This window comes from Mastomys coucha, unplaced genomic scaffold, assembly GCF_008632895.1.
Source record: "Mastomys coucha isolate ucsf_1 unplaced genomic scaffold, UCSF_Mcou_1 pScaffold1, whole genome shotgun sequence".
NCBI lineage: Eukaryota > Metazoa > Chordata > Mammalia > Rodentia > Muridae > Mastomys > Mastomys coucha.
In genome coordinates, this window is record NW_022196891.1 from 2,884,741 (window position 1) to 2,899,182 (window position 14,442).

Genomic DNA, 14,442 nt, shown 5'->3' on the forward strand with positions numbered 1-14,442 from the left:
AAATAGCAATATGAATTCTTTCAGGCAATGGAATTCATGGCTGCTCTATTCTGCTCTATCAGTACAGGTGACTAGCAACCAAGAAACAAAGTGTTCCTTCAGAGGTAATTTTGCCTGGAAGGCAATCCCTTAGCCTTGTCTCCCAGGCCTTCGTTAGAATGTGTTCATGATGGTCTTTGGAAGACTTTCCAAAGGCTTCTTTGATAATGATGAATGGCCGGCGCAGCCACATTAGCGTGTTATAAACAGTTCCAGAGGACAACTGATGCTGCACACTGTACTTTATTTTATTTCAGACAGACATGGGGAGTTAATGGCAATGCAATGTTTTCTAACAACACAAACAAGGAGCCATTATATGTAACGGTAGCCAACTGGAGACTTATTTTACCTTTACTATGCCAAGTACACTTATATATTCCTTGTATGTACAGTGCTGTAGGTATCAGCCACGCCTAGAAGTATCAACCTTAAAAGCAGCCCATGAATAAAAGTATGAAAATCTTCATTACAAAGCTTTCAATACAAAACACTTATTTGAACATTACTTAGAAATAACCCCACTGTAACTGAAGCTGAAGCAATGCTTAGTTGAAAACCTAAGAAGATATTTTAATAGAGAATCCCCTCTCCAAAGGAAAGTGTCTCCTAAAGAAAACTGAATCTGCCATCAGCTGGAGGACCCATTGCAGGTTCCCAAGCTGAAAGGTACGGACACTGTGGCCTAGCCACATGGCCAGCACATTGAACATTCCCAGGATTTCTGATTACCTAGCTTTTCCATCTTCCGTGACTCTTTTTCTCTTCTGAACTGGACTTGGTGCACAGAACCCTGGCTTTAGGTTATTCTTCTTAGATATCCAGGATGAAGTGCTCAGGTACCATCTGCCCTCTACCTGGTTTCATTCATGCCTGGCGAGATGTACAGCGCACAGATGTCTATAGAAGATTGAACAGTTCCCTGGCAGAGGCTAAGAGACTGCCACAATCGTTTACCTAATTCAGTCTCACAATGTTTTACTTAATTCAATCTTATCTAATTTTTTCTATGTTGTGTATAATAAACAGTGAGAAACAGATGTCCCTACCCACTGGTAGGTTGTTGTTTAAATATCCCATTGGTTAAAATGTCAAGCTTACTGTTTAAACACTCATTAGCCATATCCAACTTGAAACATATGCTATTGCATGACCATATTAAGCCAGACTTTGAACTATGTCAATGTCCCTGGAATCTAAATGTACCATAGAGCTTTAAAATGGTCTCACTTCTTGCAAAGAGCCTTCAGATGAACATAACATTGACCCCCATAAAGGTCCCCATTCCTCATAGTCTTGATTTTGCTGAAGACCTTTACATCCTGGTCTAATCCAGGGAATGTTCTACTTGTTTAAGAATTCTTCCTCTCTCCCACTTCATAACAAGTGTCCTTTGTCCCTATAATAATGGCATAGAAAAATCCCTGAAAGACCCAAATTGGGCAACAATACAGATCAGATCAGAGCCTTCAGGGGCCCGACAATGGAGAATTGTATTTCTTAAAAAGTGTGTGACCATATTTGTCTGAGCTGCAATAGACACCATAGAATAAGATCAGAAGAGAACCTCAGCAGCTCCCTAATTTCCTTAGACTGGCTTATATTTCAACCTTTCCTGTTATTTTTTCCTGATAGTATAGGTGTACATTTCTAACCATAACTGATAAGGAGGTATAGAGACACCCATCACCTTCAAAGCACAGTTAGAGTTGAAGCTCACATTTATGAGTTGTTTTAGTCTAGGTTCCATTACAAACACAGACTATTCACAATTCTGCCTATTCTATTCAGGGTGGGACCTACACATGTGGGTACTGCCCCTCCCATTATCTACATTCAGTCCTGATTATTATAATCCCTCCTGGTTTATGAGCACTTCCTAAACCCTGCTTCCCCCTTAAACCCTAGACACAGCAAGGCTCTTAGATGTAATAAATAAGAATGTGCCTGTGGAAAAAATGTATGTATGTATGAATAAAGGCTACACCCAAACATGCAGAGACAAGTGAGCTGGGCAGGATGGAGGATTTAACTTGAACTATATGAAAGTGCTCCTTTAACTGTGGCTCTCATGGAAATCTCAAGCCTGCACACAAGTTCAGGCCCTGAGGAATCACTGGGGATGAATCTCTCTGTTTTTCTCCATCTCTTTCAGAGAGCCTGGGTGAGCACTGGGGCTCTGGAAGGCATTGGGCTGCTCTTCTCAATGGCTCTCTCTGAGTCTCTCAGCCCACTTCTATGTCTGCTTGGCTTTGACTGATGGAGAGATTTCAAAGCTTACAGGGGAGGTGAGATTCGGGTGTGAAACCCTTCTCAAATATGAACTCCATGCAGATGGCTCTCTGTTTCCTGGTTGAAAAATAATTGATATTATGTTTTTTTTTTAAAAAAAAGGGAGGAAGAAAAAGGCTAGTCAAGGCAGATTCTATATACACCCTTTGCTTCTAATATGTTTTTAACAAGAAAAAAATTGCATCACCAACTACTTTTAGAGCAAGTACAGCCACAATACTGTCCAGTTCTGGGATCCAGTGACTGGGAGAATTTGCCATTCAAATCAGAAAACAAAATCCCACACCTGAAGGACTCCTATGAGCTTCTTCTTCTTCTTTTTGTTAATGTATATACATTTTTCAAATACTCTACAAATCCAAGTTTGAACAATAACAACAAAAACAAAAGAGAAACAGGTTTTATATTTAAAATGTCTGTGTTCTTCATCGTTACTTCAAAAAGCAGCTTGAAGGAGCCGGCCACTTGGTGTGTACTGCAAACCAACTCCTCCATAACAATGATCTTGGCGGGATAGCAGCACAGGGTTTGTTATTCCATATTCATCACGTGGAGAATGTAAACCTTTCACAGGATAATATTTTGCTTAAAAATTAGAATAACTTGAAAAGTTCTGATCATCCTGTTCTCTGAGACCTACTGGGGAGGTCTGGCTTTCCTGCTTTCATTCTCTCTCTCTCTCATTCTCTCTCTCTCTCATTCTCTCTCTCTCTCTCTCTCTCTCTCTCTCCTCTCTCTGCACAGGGAGGCAGGCCTGGGGGATGGGGGATAAGAGGACTCCTGATACATCTAAGCTCAACAGGCCACACAAAGCAACTCTCTGAAGGCCCAGTTGCCATAGCCAGATCCTACCCTATGCTCAGTTTCCCATCTGGATTTCTAACTGAATGAACATCATGGGTTTAAGCAAACATGCATGTAATCCTAGGTAACTTGAGTTAAATGCTGAATTGTCCAGGGACAGGTAAACCTTAGAAGTGGGCAGCAGCTATCTCCATCATGATAAGCAATCCCAGGGTCTGTACAGCCGGAGGGGTAAGCTCAGACAACACAGCGGAAGGAGCCATCAACCCCAGCTTCCTCAGTCCCTCACATCTCTCTAAAGCTGTTCCACCTTTTCAGAAATGCTTTTGAAGAATCAAGAGACAAATATCTCAAATGGAAAAAGTATCTTTTTCTTGTTTGTGTAACTAACAAACATTCTAGAGGTCATAACTAAATACAATTTAAACAACGCTGAGATGCATGGATTCTTTTTGAAAGCAGCTTTTGAAATATCAACCACAGTAATAAACATTGAATGAAGTACATTCCAACGTTAATACAGATGAATGGTATAGGGTGTGATAATGCCCCAAAGTTACTCCACAAATAACCCCATGCTAATTCTGAACTTGGGGAAAAAGTGGTTCCCCTTTGAGAAGCTGGAGTTTTCACTTCTTTTGTTATTCCTCTATAATTTACCATCTTTTCTTTTCTTTTTTTTTTCTTTTTTTTTTCTTTTTGGCCCCAGGATGTACAGATAATCTCCACATTCCATACATACCTGAAACTTTTTATTCTTTCCCTCTGTCAGATTTTTCAAATAAAACCAAACTACAACAAGATAATGTTTTACATGTAAATCCATAGACATGGGTCATCAACTCCATGAACCTCGCTTCAGTGCTTCTTAGGATTTATGGCCAAAGTAACTTAAAGCCTTGCCTTAAATGTGACTGAGCACTGCCAGCAGGTACCTCTGGCTGCCTACAGGGTCACAGGCTTCCTCCTTGTGAGGTGGTGTCCCTGCCTTCACTATGCCCTCAGGCAGGACAGGCACTGTGCCTGCTTTCTCCTCTCTACCATGGCAGGTGTCTTAGGAAGAGCAGCTCTCCTGCTCCAGACACGCCCAGTCTGGAGGGCCGGAGGGTAGCAGACCCCAGTAATTGAGTCTCAATATTGCTCTTTCTTACTGGGTAAGTCTGAGATCTGAGAGGGACCAGCTGCTCTGTTCCAAATCTGGTGAGGGAGGAAGCTGGCGAGGGCCTCACTCAGGGCAGGCTGCCCCAGGCCAAGTTGCTGAGCCACAGGGAGGTTCTGCAGATGATGGTCTGCGTTAAAGCAGGCACTTGTGGCTGCCTGAAGCGCTAGGTGACCCCATTCTTCCTGATGCTGAAGAAGTCGTCACACATCCACTTCCTGGAATCCAGAAGCCTTTGTTTCCTCCTCAGACAGAGTGAGTATTGGAGGAGGGGTGTGTGTATTCAAAATATATGATTATCTACAGTCGGGACTTAAGGTACTGGATGATATTGTATAAACTGGTAAAACGCTTCTCGGCACGGCACAATTGGTAGCTTAAAAAAATAATTTCCTCTGGATTAAGGGCATTTCCCCTCGCCGTCTTTCAGTGGGGAAGTCTCCGTGGGTACCAAGTTCATCTGAAGTTTCCAGCCTTTGTCCTCTGACTGGGGATGTACCATGTGAATCATATACAAAAGTCCTCTCTCCAGTCCAACGGACACCAGGCTTTCTTGTTGGCACCTGCCCCTTCCAGCATCCTGGCCTCCAGGACCAGTGTCTAGAGATCACACGGAAGCCTTCTCCACAGCTTCTAGCAGCCAGACTACAGGCAACAGTCAGGGTCCTGCGTCATTTGCTCTTTAGATGGTGGGACAGTCTGGCCAATATGGAAAACAGATCCATGACACAGGCGCAGGCCAGCAGGTGGAGTCACACATGCTTCTTGGCAATTCCTGGTAGGGTTTTTCAAAACCTGGAGTTTCAGTGGAACTGTCTTAAATAAATAAATCTTTTTTTTTTCTAAATAATGTAAAAAATAAATGATATTTCCCTTTGGCAGTAAATAGCTGATTCGACCATTTGCCTTAATATGTGTGTGTGTGTGTGTGTGTGTGTGTGTGTGTGTGTGTAATGTGTGAGTATTCTGCTTTAAAAAAAGATCACAACTTTGTTTCATGGTACATCACTGATAATGCATATAATTGCTACTGCTTTAGTGAACCTTTTGCATATTTGTTTGGGGACAGGTCTGTCGACCTCACTTGTGGCCCAGGTATGTACCCAGAGTGATGCAGGCCCCCACCAGGGCTAGGCTGAGCAGGGTCTTCAGAGACAGCCAGGAGAAATCAAACAGAGGCCGCATGCTGGGGCCATAGAGTTCCACAAAGGCATCCTGCAGAGGGGGAGAGAAAGAAGGACAAAGAAAGAACATTAGCCACCAAGAGATTTCATAAGGCCTCCCCACCAGCCAGGCAGAGGCCAGGCCCAGTGTGCCCCAGCATGCCAGGTAACTTCAGACATCAGAGGGGAATGCAAACCTATTCTTTGGAGGCAATGACATAAAGCAGACTAGAAGCCCTTTACTGTACAAAGCGCTTGGGAGACAGGGCTCACCCCAAGTAATATCATGGAAGGCGATGGGTAAGTCAGTAAAGACACGGGAAAGTTGGCAGTTTTGCAATTTTTTTTTTTTTTTGCTTGCATGGCCATTCATAAAAACAATAAAGCATAGTTCAGTTAATGTCTCTCACACATTTTCTTTTTATTGTGTGCTTGCTGTATCCCAGGGACTGTACTAGATACCTAATATACATTCTTATTTTTCATACCAATCTTACAAAATCATTTTAGTTCTTCCCATTTTAGCCTCACCGGCCAGTTGTAATGGGGCTGTCAGTCACAAGGCAGTTATGAGGCCGTGAGAAGGGCCAGGCATAACTACCCAGATTGCGGGCTCCAGTTTTGATGGAGAGTCAATCTAGCTCAGTTGTAGGAATTTACTGAGTAGGGGGTACTTAGGGGTTAAAGAATGTGTGCAGGAAGTGGTAGAACTAGGATTTGAATCCAGATCCGAGTCAATGCCCTCTGCTCCGTGCCCTGTAGTGTAGGGGGGGGCCATCCGAGGGCCGGCCAGCAGCCAAAAACGAATGGGTATTTTGGAATGGGGTCAGGGACCTGGAAAGCCATATCTAAGTACCAGAACTGCGTAGAAGGTTCCTAAAAAAACTGGCCAGACACAGTTGTGTATTCATCAGCCATCTTTTCATTCAATATCTCTCGTTTCAAGCCAGCAGGTAGAATAATATAAGGCAAAACGCCTCCCACAAGTTTGTCAGCAACCTGGCCCTATCAGCAACGGCTTCTTCAGTTTCAGGAGGCGGGACTTCCCCCTTAAGTGGAACTTGGAGAGAGGAATGGCAATTAGCAGGAGGTGGGCAGAGAGGTGTGGTTATCAGAGGCAGGCAGGATCTGAAGAATCAGCCCTCAGGCAGGTGGGTTACACTGTGGCACTGGGATTTTGGCTGGGTGCCACCACACCTAGCTTTCCACACAATGCAGGGAATTTAGAGCATATCTTTATGCTCTCAAAGCATGTGCTTTACCAGCTGAGCCATTCCCTCAGCCCTCACATTGCTTTGGGTCTGGCCTACTTCTTCCACGTGCTTCTTAATCTAGTCCTTCTACATGTAACTGCCTCTGAGGAGTCTGAAGTAGTCTTAAAGGGGAGGCTAAATGCATGACTAAAGGAGCTGCTCACGTTGCTAAATATGTATCCACACAGCTATTTTTCATGAGCGCATAGTATCCTGTACCGGATCGTATAAACAACATTTTATGTTTCATGCTGAATTATAGCAATATTAAGATACTCCTTTGTGCATAAGGTGTTTAGCCATTCATTCTTTAAAAGAATAAGTTCCCAGAACTCTATTGACAATGCATCAACGTTGTTACCAATTATGAAGGGATCGTGCTGAAGTGCCCTTTCTCCCGCATGGCAGCCTTCTGTCCAAGATCACTGTTTGCAAAGTGACCATGGCTTAAGGCTGTGGTTCATATGAAGGGCCATCTTGTCCCCTAAGGATGTTTGAAAAGCATCTGGTCCTCATTCGTTGAGGTGAGTGAGCTATTGGCTGCAGTGGGTAGCTATCAGGGGAGTCACCATCCCATAAGGCATGTGTAGCTCCTACTACGAAGGATGACTCAGATCCAGATACCAATGGCATGGAGGCTCAGTAGGTCTACTTTACAGGACACCCTTAGACCAAGGGCCACAGAAGAAGCAGCAGCCCAGGTGAACACCAATGATGTTGGCCACATTAGCGATAGTCTACAGAGTCGCTGGCCCCAAGCAAATGTTGGGTAGCTCTGGAGGGGCTAGATTAACTTTTGCCAGGAGGGGGCGCAGATGATTTCTTATTATGTATCTATTGTTGGGGATGTCTAAAACTGAGTTCCAGAAAAGACAGCGTAGGGTACAAATGAAACATGTGCACAGTTCTCTCAGGCACAGATCAGGCTCCACCTTGACGGTCCCTAAGTAGCCTTCCTTGTGCATGAGGAGGTAGAAGAAAGAGAGCTGCACATCCGGTGGTCTTCTCCCATCTTTTTCATATCCATGAGTGTGTGAGCCCCTAAAGGCCCAGCCAAAGATACCCCAGTTCTTCAGGGCATCCTGGATCCCTAACTTTCCACAGATATGGTCAGACTGTTTCTTGAATTCTTTCAGTTTTCTGTGGCAAAATCTAAAACAAATTAAGCCATAGGTCATGTGACCTTCCCAGTCATGCTGAGAAAGTGGCAGAAGCAGAGACAATTCTGGGTTGGGGAGAGGAGTTTTTCCCCAGGTTGCTTACTACATAGAGCTAGGGGACTGAAGAAATGTCTCCCCCAGAGCCCCCCTTCCTGGAGCTGGGTAATCCCTTCATGCCTTCCCCGCTTTTCACCTACAGTCTCAGACAGCATCCCAAGGGCCATTTCCCACGTGTACTGTAAAGAAAAACAGCTTTCTGAGAGTCAGGTGAGGTAAATTAGTACCTTCTGGCTGAAAGCGTGGGGGTGGGGCTTTGAAGAGAGGCCTCTAAACTTGCTGAAGGATCTGGGTGACCCCTCAGCTTTGAAACTTTATTACTTTGTGTCCTTAAGCAAATGATCCAACCCTGAACCGTATTTACCTCCCCACGGTCGCACAATTGGCAGCTGGTGAAGAGTAGCGTATGCTCCTTGAATTCATCTGTCAGTGTGGTCCCAAGAGGAGCCAACACAGTGATAGCAAAGTGTCCTGTTGTCTGCCCTCCATCTTGCCCTTTGGTAGTTCTGCACAGCTCCATCTGTCTGTGCCCTCCTCTGGTAATGCCCATTTGCTCCAGCTCCCTGGGGAGCCAGCTTTAGCTCTGAAGATGGAAGTGGGAGTAGCCATATCTGCTTGTTCCGTGTTGATGACTAGCCCATTGGTTTGTAGGACAGGCCAGTGGGGAATCACTTAATCCCTGCAGATTGCCGGAGGCCCCAAAGCCCTGCCCTCAGTAATTCCAAAATGCAAGGGGACCCTGCTGGCTCTGAACTGAACCTCTGAAGAGCCATTTCTAGAGAGAACCTTGCTTCCTCACACATCCCAGTAAGGGAGATCTCTGAAGTTATTTGAACAGCCTGTCATCATTTGTTCAAGTATAAGATCCATTTGAAGTGCTTATTTGCTTATTTTATTATATGTAAGTACACTGTAGCTGTCTTCAGACACACCAGAAGAGGGCAGCAGATCTCATTACAGATGGTTGTGAGCCACCATGTGATTGCTGGGATTTGAACTCAGGATGGCTGGAAGAACAGTCAGTGCTCTTAACCACTGAGCCATCAGTCCAGCCCTATTTGCTTATTTTATATATTAAAAACAACAAAGGGGCTGGAGAGATGGCTCAGAAGTTAAGAGTATATGCTGCCCTGCAGAGGACCCAACTTCAGGTCCCAATACTCAAGTTGGGCAGCTCACAACTGCCATAAATCCAGCTCCTGGGCACCCCTCTCCCCCCTCCAACTGGATTTTACTGTCTCGGTGGCTTCTGGAATCTTTCTCCACCAGCTGTCCCCACTCTGCAGCACCATTTCAGCTTCACCCTGTCCTCTGCCCCCTTTCGCTGGCATACAGACATTCTGATTTTCTCACACTGTCTGGGTGGCACATGACCCACCCTAGTTGCTTTCTTTTCCCTTCTAGACCAGCCGACAGTCCCTCTCTTTGGTTCTTGTCACCTTCCTTTTCCTGTAGCCTTGCTTATTTCTGCCTATGCCTCTGAGATTGGCTCATGGTAGCCTCACCTGCTGGGTGGCTAACTGCCAGTGTGTTTGTCAGGTAGCCCGAAAGTCTTTGACCACTCAAATCACTCCTGCTCCTCATTCTTTGTGGTTCCTCTTGCTTCCTGGAGAATTTCCTTGCAGTACCTTTCATGGGCACCTCATCCTATGACAGTCTAGATATGTACTTGATGCCCTTGGCTTCTGCCCAGCTTACTGTCCCTTTCTTTGTCAATCTCCTTCCTGTTCCCATGTTAAATACCAAAGTCTCTGAAGTTATTATATACTTCTTTATTCTCATTCAAGCTATCGGCTTCTATTCCAGTTGCTTTCTTGAGTGTGCTATATCTGCATGTTCACCTAGGGTATGCATGTATGCATTCAAGTGCACACACACACATGTGAAAGCCAAAAGTTAACATTGGATGTCATCTTCAGTTGCTTTCTTGCCTTATTTTTTGAGACACAGACTGGATAAGTGGTAAGCTCTGTCTTTGCTTCCTCTGCTGGGATTACAGGCACTTGATATCATCCTAGGTTTTATGTGGATGATAGTGATTCAGGCCCCCTTGCATATGTAGCTAGCACTGTGCTAACTGAGTCATCTATTTAAGCCCCCAGTTGCAGTCTACCATTGTTCCCTCCACCAAGTCTGCCCCTCTTCCTACCATCATGGTGCACATGCCACTGACTGTTAGATTGGGTTTCCTTACTAACAAACCCAAAGCCAAAGACTGGGTGTAAGCAGTCTACCTGGGAGCTGAGCCCAGGACACTGTAATTGAGGGGGAGGTACGAGTAGGGAAAATGGCTGAGCTAGAATCTCTTCTTCCAACAAGAGAGGACCCATCCTTTTAGGGATTAACCCTGCTAGAGAAACCTAGGAACCAGTGTGGACCAATGAACTGGGAATTTCAACAGTAGCTCCTGGAGTGCAGAACATGAGGAATGTGTCTACTTAACACAGTTGACAGTACCATAGCACTTCCAACCCATTGCACATGGGTGAAGTGGGCTCTAGAGCAGAGATAGGCTCCATGTGACGTGGAGCTGGAGGTGAAGTTAGTTACCACTGCAGGGAAAAGGCCTGGGAGGGAGGGGTGATGGCCCTAACACTGATGGCACAAACTTCTGTCTCCATCCCTGCCTTTCATAAGACTGCTGTGGCTTCCAACCCATGCCCTCTGTCTCCAGTCTTAGGCTCCACGTTAAACAGTGTCCTCCTGTAGCAAGAATGGGCCACCTAGTTACAGACCCGTCACCTCCATGCTGATTTTCTACGACCAAATTCTTCAAATCCAAAATGTCCAGGCCCTAGCCCAGGCCGCTACTTCTCAGTGTCTTCTGCTTTTCAGCAGACACTTGCTCATTCAGAGACCCAGAAAAGCCGTTTTCAACACTAAGCTAAAGGGGGTTCCTTGTCACCTATGGCATGAAGATCATCTACTTCCATGACTGTCTCATCTAACCATTAGCATTTGGGGTGTAGGTTTGTATTTTACTTCTCTCTGGATCCCTGGAGCAGGTGTCTGTCACCCACTAGCCATTTGACAAACACACATTAGTGGAAGAAGCTGATCTCTTTAATTATATAGCAAGACTTCTAAATCCAAAGAACCCGTGAAGGCCAACTTGCTGTCCTTTGCAGCCAGCTCCAGTTCCTTCCCATAGGAAGGATGCTCAGCCAGCTCCCAAGGGCACCGCACATCATCTACTCTCTGGTCAGCTTCTGTGCTGCATGGTTGCTAAGCATGACATCCCTTCTACCTCCCTTCCCTGTGAACCTCCACAAGGCAGGTATCCAGGGTAGCATTTGACGGCTTGCCCACCATTGGGAAGACCTGAGTGTTTTACCCACTCTGGAAAGACACACTTATAAAATGCTCTCTACAAGTAAAAGAATAACAATCCAGGCCACTGGGGTCTTGGTTACATAAAATAAGGCTACTTCTGGACATTCAGGCAAACATACAGAAGCTTAGAGCTTCTGAATTGTAGGAGACATGTAAATCACTTCCAACATTGTCTATTTGCTGATATTACACTGTTGGGCTCAAGAGGATGCCAGTGAGAGAAGGCGTAAAGGCGACAGCAAGAACACAAGCCATTGGTCGAGCCCGGAAGTACTCCCCGAGGACAAGGAAGCCGTGATTGTCTTGACATCAGGTTTGGCTCTGAGCAAAAGCAGAAGCATGCACTCACAAGGAAGTGAAGGCTTTTTTTCTACCTGAGTGAAGCAGCTGGTGAGGAAGTGACTCCATTTCCTTCTTATCGTTTGGCTGAGCAGGATTTCCTCTGCAGCCACATGTGCTAAATGGGCCCTGAGAGTTCCCTCTGTAGAAAGGGCTAGCTTTGTCAGGGGCTTGCTTGCATCTGTTCCCTGTGACTTTGCTTCTTGAGCCTTCCCTATTCTCCCAAAATACTGATTTCAGGTTTGAGGGAAAAGGAAAGGAAAAAATAGCGTGTGAACATTGAACCGAAGGCCACACAGCTGCCTGGCCTCAGGGGGTAGAGGAACACACCAGTGAGGCATGAGAAGTGCCACTCTTCCTTCTCAGAGTCCCCATTGCCCAGTCAATGCAACTCCATCACTGAGAGGCTCTGAGCCCAGAAGGCAGGGTTCTGTGAACCATAGGCCAAAGATGTGCATACAACAAAACCTAATCTAAGCTTCATTTGGTTGTAACTTGAAACCTGCTGGACAAATGACAGGAGATGAGAAGCCCAATTATAACAACAATAAAACTTGCCTGCCTGCCATGGGTTGGGCCAGAGAAGTTTGGGATATATTTTGTTATAAAGATTTAGTTAGGATGCAAACGAGCTGGTGGTCTCAGGAGCCAAAGAGGGCACAAGATGGGAAATGTGAAGACCACCTCATTTCTTGAGCAGAACAGTTTGAAAGTAACTTACAAGGGTATCTGTGAGGTCAGAAGGCTGGTCAAAGGGTACCAGGTCAAAGGGTACTCAGACATATCCAGCTGCTATAGGAGTCTCACATCCAGAGATGGCCAAAGCCCTGGGCAGGAACCTGAAGGGTTCCTTGGCTCACCCACCACTTGACTTGCCTGGGTGAGTTATGACCTGGGGAGAAGCACAAATACAAGCTTGTGATGTGCACCAGCTATGCAAATCCTGCAGGGAGGATAGCCCATCCAGCTGTGGTTCAGGCCCCTCCTCCATGGGGAGGTGTGAAAGGCACACATGGAATTGGGTATCGGGTAACAGCTATGTCCTTCCATTCACCAGGTTCATAACAAAAGAGACTGAAAGCTTGATCGGTACCCAGCCTTGGCATCTCATTGTCTGCTTGTTCATTTCAACACCAAACATGATTTTGTGGAAGGCACTAAGAAGCCTTTAAATATGATTTATCTCTATCATATAAGTTCTTGGTATTCTAAAAAACACAGGGCATAAAACTTAATTGGCATAAGTTTTCTCAGTCCATTCAAAGCTTTTGGTGCATGTAGGCCTACCGATCCTACAGGATCTTGGCCAGGAGACTTACAGCATGCTGCAGGAACTCAGTAAGAGGCACTGGAATCAGTTGTCTCGTTAGTGTGCTAAGTTACCTGCTTAGAAGAGAGAACAAATTTCTTCGGACTCGTGAGTTGAGGATGCTGTCCATCATGACAGGGAAGCCACGGTGGGAGAAGTGTGAAGCTGCTTGCTAACAGCCTGGCATAGCAGGAAGCAGAGCTGAGGCATGGAGTGGGCTGGGTTAGAACTTTGGAGGCCCACCTCCACTCCAGATAAGCCCTAACTCTTAAAGCTTCTATAGCCTCCCAAAACAGCACCACCCACTGGGGACAAAATGTTGGAACAGATGAGTTTCTGGGGGCTGTTTTACATTTAAACCAGAGTAGCCTTTTTTAGGGGGTTCCACACACTCTGCCCTTAGTAACCTGCGTCCTAGGGCTCTGGCCCTGGAAAAGGCTCTCCATTTCACTTTCTGCATTCAACTTTGGCCACAGCCCTTCCTGGAATTCGAACATTTCTAGCTTTGGATTTACAACATGTTATTATTTAGGGGAGAATGTCAGTTTATGTTATTGTACTATTTAAGAAAGTATGATGTGCATGAATCTTACACAATTAGGTCATAAAAAGATAGCTAGCCAAGCTGAAAAAATAGGCAAAGACTTTGAATGGACTAAATAACCCTGATGTGACCAATAAGAACATGAAAATACACTTAAGATTATTAGTTGTTAGGGAACTGCAGTGGAAACTACAGTGAGCTGGCACTTTAGAACTCCTAGGATGTCTGTAATTCTTAAATGGAGAGTAACAAGTGTTGATGAGGGTGTAGAGTGTTAGAGCCTTAACACAAAGACACTGGGAATATAAAAGGCTATAGCCATGGAAGAAAACAGTTTGATGGTTCTTTAAATAGTGAGCTACTGCATGAACCAAGAGTTTAGTATATAATCAATATAATTGAAAGCATATGCTCATATAAAAACTGTACATGAATATTCACATCAGCATTATTTGAAATAGCCAAAGAGAAGAACTAATCCAGCTATCTGCTAACTGATAAACAGACAAAATATGGTGTGCCTACAAAGTGCAATATTATTTATCCATAAAGGAATGAGGCTCTGCTATGTACTATATGCTGGGTGAACCTTGAAGCAAAAGCTAAAGATGAAAGGCCTGGCATAAAGGTTCAAATGCAGTATAATTCCCTTTCTAGGAAATGTCCCAAAGAGGAACATTTTAGAGACAGAAATCAGATGAATGGTTGTCAGGAGTTGGGGAGAGGGAGGACTATGGAGTAACTGTCAACATGTACAGAAGACCTTTTAGATTGTTAAAATTTTGTGTTCTGGAATTAGCGTAATAGCTGTAACACCTTTTGAATATTCTAAAAAAAAAACAATGAATTGATCATAGCAAGTGAAATTTCATGGCATATGAACTATATTTAAAAAACTATATTTCTTACAATCCATGTCAGAAGGGGGGATGGTTAGCAATTTTACACTATCTGGAATTGGACGGAGTGTCTGATTCTCTCACTCTGCTC

At 44.8% G+C, this 14,442-nt stretch overlaps 1 protein-coding gene across 1 annotated transcript in view; it reads right to left on the reverse strand.

Annotated features, from left to right (window-relative positions):
* Positions 1–266: 266 nt before the first annotated feature.
* Bcl2 (BCL2 apoptosis regulator) overlaps positions 267–14,442 on the reverse strand; it is a 180,649-nt gene continuing 166,473 nt past the window's right edge. Inside the window, exon 2 of the mRNA XM_031379887.1 lies at positions 267–5,509. Coding sequence (XP_031235747.1) covers positions 5,375–5,509 — 135 coding nt within the window. The 3' untranslated portion in view covers positions 267–5,374. The remainder of the gene's footprint in view (positions 5,510–14,442) is intronic.